Source organism: Glandiceps talaboti, chromosome 15, assembly GCF_964340395.1.
Source record: "Glandiceps talaboti chromosome 15, keGlaTala1.1, whole genome shotgun sequence".
Taxonomy (NCBI): domain Eukaryota; kingdom Metazoa; phylum Hemichordata; class Enteropneusta; family Spengelidae; genus Glandiceps; species Glandiceps talaboti.
Window position 1 is genome coordinate 15800458 of NC_135563.1, and position 9181 is coordinate 15809638.

General features: G+C 37.5%; 1 protein-coding gene across 1 annotated transcript; it reads left to right on the top strand.

The window, feature by feature from the left end:
* The first annotated feature begins 504 nt into the window (after nucleotides 1-504).
* Nucleotides 505-2719, top strand: LOC144446696 (octopamine receptor beta-2R-like). The gene has a single exon (XM_078136517.1). The coding sequence runs from the start codon at nucleotides 1117-1119 to the stop codon at nucleotides 2530-2532; it is 1416 nt and encodes a 471-aa protein (XP_077992643.1). The 5' UTR covers nucleotides 505-1116; the 3' UTR covers nucleotides 2533-2719.
* Nucleotides 2720-9181: the final 6462 nt, after the last annotated feature.

Here is a 9181-nt window from a genome sequence, read left to right on the forward strand (position 1 = left end):
TATTAAAATCAACTTAAATTTGCATAATAGGTGATATTGTAAATGGTCCCATTAAGCTCAAAGTTATTCACTTTCAGCGGACCTTCGGAGTCAGACTTTTTCCAAAAGATCAAAATGTTAAAACTTTGTACACTTATAAAATAACAGATCAAATGAGGGGAATCACCAAAGCCATGAAACAAACAAACAAACAAACAAACAAACAAACAAACAAACAAACAAGACAAACAACAATATGACACAATAAACTATTTAATGAACATCATTAGAAAAAACAGTATAGTGTAAATGCATAGAATACTACGTAACATACTCGAGTACTCGAAGCTGAGTGAAGCCTGTTTGTCACGTCCGATTCGCTATATCGAGTGTAGATAAATAGTACAGCGCCTCGCGTGGCGGAAATATGCATATTGCCATTCCAACCTGCTATTCGGAGTAACTTTAGAAGCAAACAGATATACCGTCGAGTAGAGTATGGGCAGCACTCTAAAGTTGTGTTTATATAGGTGTGGTTGTATAAAGCGTATGTTACTGGCTGCTCGATCTATTTTTGAAGGACGACACGGGTTGAAATCACGTCTTGTTGAACGCTAATGAAGGGGAATTAGCCTGCATTAGAAAGAGAGACGAATCCATCTACTTGACGCTGCAGCAATATCGCCACTACGGGATCTTTTAATTGAGGCATTAATGCTTAACTTAGTTCTCCAGGTGAAGTCATTTTGGGATTTACGTGCGCCTTGTACAAGAAATGCCAAATTCCCTATTAATATGGGCGGAAGTGACATCGGGAATGACGTAGGCATGATATAAAATCCCGTGTCACGCTAAACTCTACCAGAGGCAGTGTATTAGCGGAAAGGGAGATATGTAAGTTTACGTCTTCTCGTATTAAGTTGGAATAGCGAAGTGTTTGTTATATGAGGTTTGTCGTCCCTGCGACTTGTAACAGTTGGTCAGTATTCCGAGTCGAGTTGCACACGTGGACACTGGGACTATGCGTTGTCCGGGAAGTTCTACTTGCCTGTTACAAATTGTAGTTGCATTCGCTTGGATTGTGTCTCTCTCAACATCACTGATGGAATAATGTGAAATGAAAGACACGACAGCAGTATGCAAACCACGCCAACTACTCTGGACAACACGACAACGTGGACCACCGATAACGTTTCTTTTCTAGACGATACACCCATCATCGATCAGGGACCAGTTATTGTGGTTGCCAAGGCCACTATTTTCACAATAATTATTTTGCTTGCCATTGGAGGTAACATTCTTGTTGTTTTGGCTGTGTGTATGCATCACCGACTACGAGTCCTAACAAACTATCTAGTCGTTTCATTAGCGTTCACGGATTTGATGGTTGGACTGTTCGTTATGCCATTTAACGCAAGTATCGAACTCACAGGGAAGTGGTTATTCGGACGCCGTTTCTGTGATGTCTGGAACTCACTGGACGTGTGCTTTAGCACGGCATCGCTGCAACATCTGTGTTGTATAGCTGTAGATAGGTACGTAGCCATAACCCAACCGTTCGAATATCCTAATAAAATAACATCTCGCAGGATCATTCAAATGATCTGTTTTGTCTGGATTTCGTCGTTTTTGCTTTCTTTCATACCCATCCACGTTGGCTGGTATTCCACTAAAGACAACCTACAGTATTTGGAAACTCACCCGGAAGAATGTATGTTTGTGGTAAACATAGTCTACGCTCTCATATCGTCAAGTATTTCATTTTGGGTGCCGTGTACTATCATGATTTTTACATATATTAGGATCTTCATGGTCGCACGTCGACAGGCCCTGCTAATCAGAGCCACTCGTGCGGCAACGTTAGAATTGAACGGAGGAAACAGTCCTGGATCATCTCAACGTCTGTGGAAAGAACACAAGGCCGCGAAAACGTTGGGAGTCATCATGGGCGCCTTTATTATCTGTTGGTTGCCATTTTTCTTGTGGTATACGTCCACCATGATTTGCGGAAGTGCCTGCCCTTTTCCCGAAGTTATAGGACCAACACTATTCTGGATCGGTTATTGCAATAGCGCACTTAATCCAATTATTTACGCTTTCTGCAATCGAGATTTCCGTAAAGCTTTCCGTCATCTACTGATTGATGTTTTCTGGAAAGGGGGTAGACACCTTGGGCGCGAGGTTTCAACATACGGTGGGGGTCGAGATAGCTTTGCGGAGGAACATTCCCTCCGTGCTCGTTCTCGTGCTAGCTCTACCGAGGGAATGGCGAACTGCGTTGTACAAACAAACCCTCCACCGAAAAAGGTTGCTCAGGGAAACCGAAAGAAAAAGACACGCGGTTTTAATAAACGATTTTTCTTCGAGATGAAACCACGATGTACGCCGTCTAGAAGCCAATCTGAAAACGGTTTCCAGGCTCAATACAAGAGTTTAGATGCTAAAAATTCGGCAAGTTTACCGGTACCGACTTGTCGTCCAGAAGTTCACGTTGAAGTTGAGATCGAAACTGAAAACGAAGCGGCGGAACGTAAAAGAACTATGACAATGTAGGCTAAGAGAAGTTTCATCGGTAATTTTCATATTTTAGATTTATGGTTTATTTTTTTCGGTCAAGAACACCGTATTTCCGTTTTATAGGCACGGTATTTTTTCAAAAACATTATTATATTGGTACAAAACAAAAGCCGGCAAAAATTGTACATTACTTCTCGGCTCTGTGGTGGTTTTGGTGATTTTGACGGTGTATATGACTTGTGAAGAAATGTCAACATGTCTCATTTACATTGTAAAAAAACTATATCTTACAGACAAAATTGTCGCCAAATAAATTGTACATCACATATCTACAAATAAAAGATATGGAAAGTGTAACTGTAAAGTATAATTTATTGTGATGGGTGGTAATGGCCTTAGCAGAGGACTGTAAATCATTACCTTGATGAGCGAAGTTCATACTCGTTAGAGAGACTTACATTTTGCCTAAACCCTAAACTTTAATCTCCTTGGCAACTATTTCTCTGTTCCTATCATCATTTCATGTTATCTCTAAAAATCACATTTATAACTCCTCATATATCATCTTTGATAAGACCATCATAAGAAAGAAAAATGCTTGATTTGGTTCATTCTAGAAAATCAAGATTATGGTAATGTACAAAAAATGTATCTAAAGTAATAGCAGACGATGCAATGAAACATTATTTCCCGCCTCGATACGAGTGCCTACAAAGGGACGGTTCGGAAAGAGTAAACTGAATGGAAAGTAATTGTTTATCTCTTGGCTATAACGTTCGCGTGTGATGCACTGTACTGGATGTTGTAAGAATCTATGAACAATATTGGCGTCGGAGAGATTTCTTTCAAATGTAATGACAGAAACATGGTCACGAACTTGACATCACGGCATTGCTATCTCACCTGCAGTATAGTTTTTGGAAAGTGCGTCGGGAAAAAAATGGAAATCTTCACTCACATTCCTGAAATTTTTATTTTCATTCACAAAAAATACCGCAGTATGTATAACATCAAAGTATACTCGTGATATTACAACATACCAATTATGATTTCAATGCTTAGAAATTGCCGTACAAATAACCGTGTTGTTGAAATAACGTCCGGTGATCTTACCATAGATTGGCCATATTATACATCAACCCATGGGAATAAAGTGACTTAGCGAATAGTTATCTATCACGCACACCTGTACATATGATGTGAGGTAGATACAACGTAACGTCCCCTTTCGTTAATTGGATAACGTTGACACGTTCATGTAATCAATGCGATCAATTTTTCGTAATCACACGTGGTTCACGATTGCTGTCCAAATCACTTTATGTCCATTTCATCGCACTTGAAAACAAAAATTCAAGTCCCTTGAGTAAACCAATACGATTCTTAATTAGTGTAATTGACACCATTCATCAATTCGTAAGTAACTGTGCTCACAAAAAATATTCACAACAATGAAAACAAATATTACAAAAATGATAAATGATTGCATGTAACAGACCGCGTAATTTATAATGCATAAGATTTTGTAAGGCCTTTTTAGCCCTGAAACAAGTTCAATTGACAACGCGTGACTTGCGTAAAGCACTCTTAATATATAGAATATATAGTGTTAATGGAAATTTTTGGAGTTTACTTGACTTTCAATCTAGTATAGTAAATTGTATGAATATTGAAGCGTGTCTTTGTTACGTTGGCAACAGTGGCGTGCGTAAACCGTTAAAGAGGGCATCTCACATTGGTACACAATGTATTGTAGACATGTCGTGATTCTGAAACATGAATACACTTTTAACTCAACATTAATATACGGTGTCGACTTTATATAGGATTCGTGATTTATAGAATATGGTCTGCGAACTACAACACGACTACGTATACAAAGCTGTTAAATGATTCGCTTAGTATCGTCTGTTAAAGCAAGCAGATGTGCAGCAATTAATGCCTATAATATTCCACAGAAATGTAATGGCTGTAGCCTTACCAAGGACGACTTATTCACATCGTATAAAGCAGTCACGACAATCTAGTTGTGTTTCCGCTAGATACGCACACATACATAGACTCTCCAAAACACATCTGCAAACCACCAATATCATATATGCATAGCGCAAGTTAGAATTCATTCATTATCAAGCACATGACAGCGGAAGAAAATCACACCTTCAAACATCGATTATCGATTAGAAAAGTACTGTGAGGTATAATTAGCGGAATCGATAATCTCTACCCCAAATATAGTATTGTACGTTATACGATGATGATGATGACAACGAACCAACACACGACCCAACGCAGGTATTAATACTAAAATATGAAATTATGACCATGCTGACATGGCATTTTACACCTTTGGAACAGCCTACATGTATGTGGAATGCAGTCACACATGAAGCTTGCTTTGAAACCGTGAATGAGAAAAAACCCAACTGGCGGGTCGGCATTGTGTGCTAGATACTGTACTCTAGAATCTACCAAAGAGAATCGCAGTTCGGAATGGCACCGATTGTATTGTACACGGAGAGACTTACATACCAACCTGGAATGTTATGTGTAATGTATGGTACACATGTTTATCAGCATGGTAGGTATAATTGAAAAAAAAATCATGCTATTCACATAACAACTGTGGTACAAGAGTAAAATGTACTGAGATTCTGAGTATACGTTTATTGTTTTTTAAATGAAGATGGCGCTCTTCAAACATATATCGCCTCAACTGGCGGTGATCAAGTGCATGTACAGGCGATTCGTCATGTTTTATATTTAAAAAATATGTAGATTTTTTCATGTAGGGTTGGTATAAAGAACAGTTAAACTCTTGGACTGTCGAAACATTAATTATTATTTTTGAAAAATGTACAGGAAAATGTCAGAGTAATGTTCCAGTATACATTAAGGATACGAGAATACATAAAAAAGACATCACAAATTCGCCTTTAAATGGCCGAGTTGCATGTTAATCACGAAAGGAACTAGCCGAAACAACGTTATTTACTGGCACTTTGATCTGCCAGTTACGAAAGTTCAAATCAACTTGAAACCATTTTCACTCGTTACTACCTGCCATAGTCTGAAATGTCTTACCGCCATTTAAAGGCGGGAAAGCCCGTCTCACGCAAATCGTTCACATCCGCACATTAATTTCAAATCAATGCCCGTCTAAGCCTCAACTTTTACCACAAATTGTTTGCCCTGCGGTCGTGCCTGCACCATCAATGAAGCCGTACGAGGACTAAATCAGGGACCTTTTTATTGATAATTTGCTAGACTCATGGACTAAATCAAAGACCTTTTTATTGTTAATTTGTTAGATTCAGTTTCGTGTCACCGTTCCTAAGGATAAAAATGCTCAGGAATTGATGCAGTGCAAAGTTCAACTGGTATCATTGTCAACAATATCATGACTGAACCATTAAGAATTACGAAAGAGTCTTTTAAATGTATAAAAGGCACCATTACACGTTTTATTCAATATAATCATTAACGACTCACTAACGGTGACTTAATACTAATGTTACTAACCTTAGGCCACAGTGAAGCTCTGAATTTTGTTATGTCGTATACACAAATCAAGAAAGAAAATGACGGGAAATCGATGAAACCCTACGAGAAAACAACAACCGACAAGCGTAGTTTCGCGAACTTCACCGTGACAGTCAAAGGTGATCACTATGGCAACGACGCCAGATTTTTTTTCCTAATAAAATCAATTAAACCAATTACTACCAAATATAGTTCAACAAGTGCATTCAATTACTTAACCGCAACAGCCATGCCTTGCACACATGTTTTCATTAACAAGTATAAAAAGAAACAAATCAATATATTCTAAAAATAGTCCAACAAATGTAAATTTGTGTAATTTGTCGTGACAGAGTGTGAGCGAGCAGACGACAGTGACACACGCAGTTAAAACAAACTATTTACTAAAATGGCGTCACATTGAAATGTAAGACATTTTCACCTCCCATCTCTTTATCCTCGTAGTTGCAAAGCGTCTGTACCACTGTAAACTGAAGTTTATAAAAAGAATCGCCAAGAAGCTCTTATGTTTTTATTTCTCTTGACCGAACCCGTCTACAATTCATTGTTAAGTGTTAAAAAGCAGACGGGCATGGCGGGGGCATGGCAGGGCACGGTAAGCAATAACCGATAACAATTTTTTAACATTTTTTTAAATAGAAATTTTATACATTAAGGATTGTGCTAGATCCGATTCAAACGAAGTATTCGCCATCTTGTTTATAGAAAAGTGATACTTCCTAATTTCTGTGTAATGTTTAACATGCACTATTGGCGACCATTTCGAAAGGATGAAATTAGGATGCGCATTCAAAGCTGTTTTATTGTTTCATCTTAAATATATATAAAAGTCGCTGCTCTTGATACGTTAACACCTGTCAGTCATCAGCTCGGGTGTAGCTATTTTCTCGAGCAACAAACTCTAAGACTTATAACAATCTAAAACAGTTATTCTCTTTTGCAATCTGCAACCATAGAGTAAGCTCATACCCACTTACCTTATATGTTCGATGGATGTGCTGGCATTCAAAGTCCAATATTCACGAATAAATAACTTCTGAAAATTAAAAATAAAATTGTATAGGTTTATGACCAGGTATTGTAAATTCTATAGACTATAGTTTGCTTTATGCCAAGGGTATAATGACAATGTTTATTTTGCCGATTTCAGGACCGATTTGATTTGAGAAGTATCAACCAGTTCTGTAGCTTTCTGGTTTCTTCAGACACTTTCTTGATGTACTAGGTCCACTCAGCCCCCGCCACGAACCTTCTCGAGAACAAATTAACAAACGAGAGCTTTCGTCACCATGTATGTTGCCTAATTATCCAACATAGGATGCAAATAACACACTCAAGCAAATTGTACATAAGTAAACACGTACAAATGTCATAAAATGTTATATCTACTCAATCACGAACTTAAAATGAGACAGGTATGGAGTTTGTAATTATTTTCCCGGAAAGTGAGAAAAACAACTATAATTCAAATAAGAGAAATTTACTAACGTAGGTGTTTTTACTTTTTGACCAATTTTAATAAATTGTTAATATACGAGGATTTTTGTATTAGGTTTTAAAAAAAAAAAAAAAAAAAAAAAAAACAAACTACAATCGATATTGCTTATAGAAAATGAAGTTTACAATTATCCCACAGTGGTATACTGTATCGTATACACGATGGGGTTGGATAAAAGGTTGGAATTGAACTTTCTTTGTTCATAACATACTATTGAACTTCATCTGTAATTTTTCCTCAAAGAGGTATCCACATTATGCGAATTTAAATTTAAATTTCTAATGGTTGACCTTTTTACTAAGTCGAATAAAAAAACCTTAATCACAGGACAAATAATTGTACGTGGTGAAACTCTAGAAACAAATATTTAAAGCGAAATCATAGGAGAAACACTTTTGAATCGCCATAGCAACAACATATGTAATAAACGAACATGCATTATTATGCAACAATCAAATGACAACAAATTACTTCAAGAGGTAATGTTTTTTATGTGTTCAAGACTTGGCGAGTAAATTGAGTACATTCTATCAACTTTAGTAAATGTAATTTCTCCGAGTTGATTCATGCGTATAGACGTCAGTTAGATTCAAAGCATCGCTAGCCTTTTGCCACTGAATGCACTGAAATAGTCACGCGGTTGAAACGATTGTAACATGCGCCACTGCGTGGGTAGGCTTTATAGTTGAGTTTTGAAGTATACGATTCCACAGATAGACTTATATTATGACGTTGTGGAATGTAATAAATTAGAATACAGTTCTGTAAGCTTTTATAAATTCAAGAACACTCTTAAATTACCAACAATTAAGAAAAATTGGCTCTTCGCTCTCTCTCCTTTCTCCCCCTCTGTCTGTCTGTCTGTCTGTCTGTCTGTCTGTCTGTCTGTCTCTGTCTGTCTGTCTGTCTCTCTCTCTGTCCCCCCTCCCTCTCTCTCTCTCTCTCTCTCTCTCTCTCTCTCTCTCTCTCTCTCTCTCTCTCTCTCTCTCTCTCTCCCATTTACACATTTAAATTTTTTTGAAACACTCAGGGACATAACGTTAAATCGTTCACTGACGTAATCATTTGACACTGCGTATATTATATTTTGAAGTGTATACATACAGCGCTATGAAACAATAATATCTCTCCAGAGAACACGTTTTAGTAACATTGGGGATAAATTTCCATTTGAAAACACGAGATGTAGCTATCGTAATATACACAGTGAGTTAATGATGACGATAAAGCAACTGGGGCAGTCCTCCATACAGAGGTAACGAGACTCTTCCGTCACTGTCACTTTGTCTACTTATTGAAGATAATAATGAACTGCAAGAGCTCATGAACTACGATTAAAATTGTATAGCCCACATGCGGTGTTGTATTTTCACAAATTCTTGTACTTATAGTTTCTGCGATTAACTACACAGTTTTCCATGATATACGTTGTATGCACAGACACGCTTCTGCCATGTACTGTGTACGGTACAATTCGCAACCTTAATACTTTGCTGGCAAATACATTCGTATGTAATTGTAAATTTTGTTAAGTTACTTGACCTACAATACCTTTTGAAGGTAATATCCTAGTACATTGAATTCATATTAGGTCAGGTGTCAGCGATTTTTCCCCGCGGAAAAGTCATGTCGATTACCATCCTA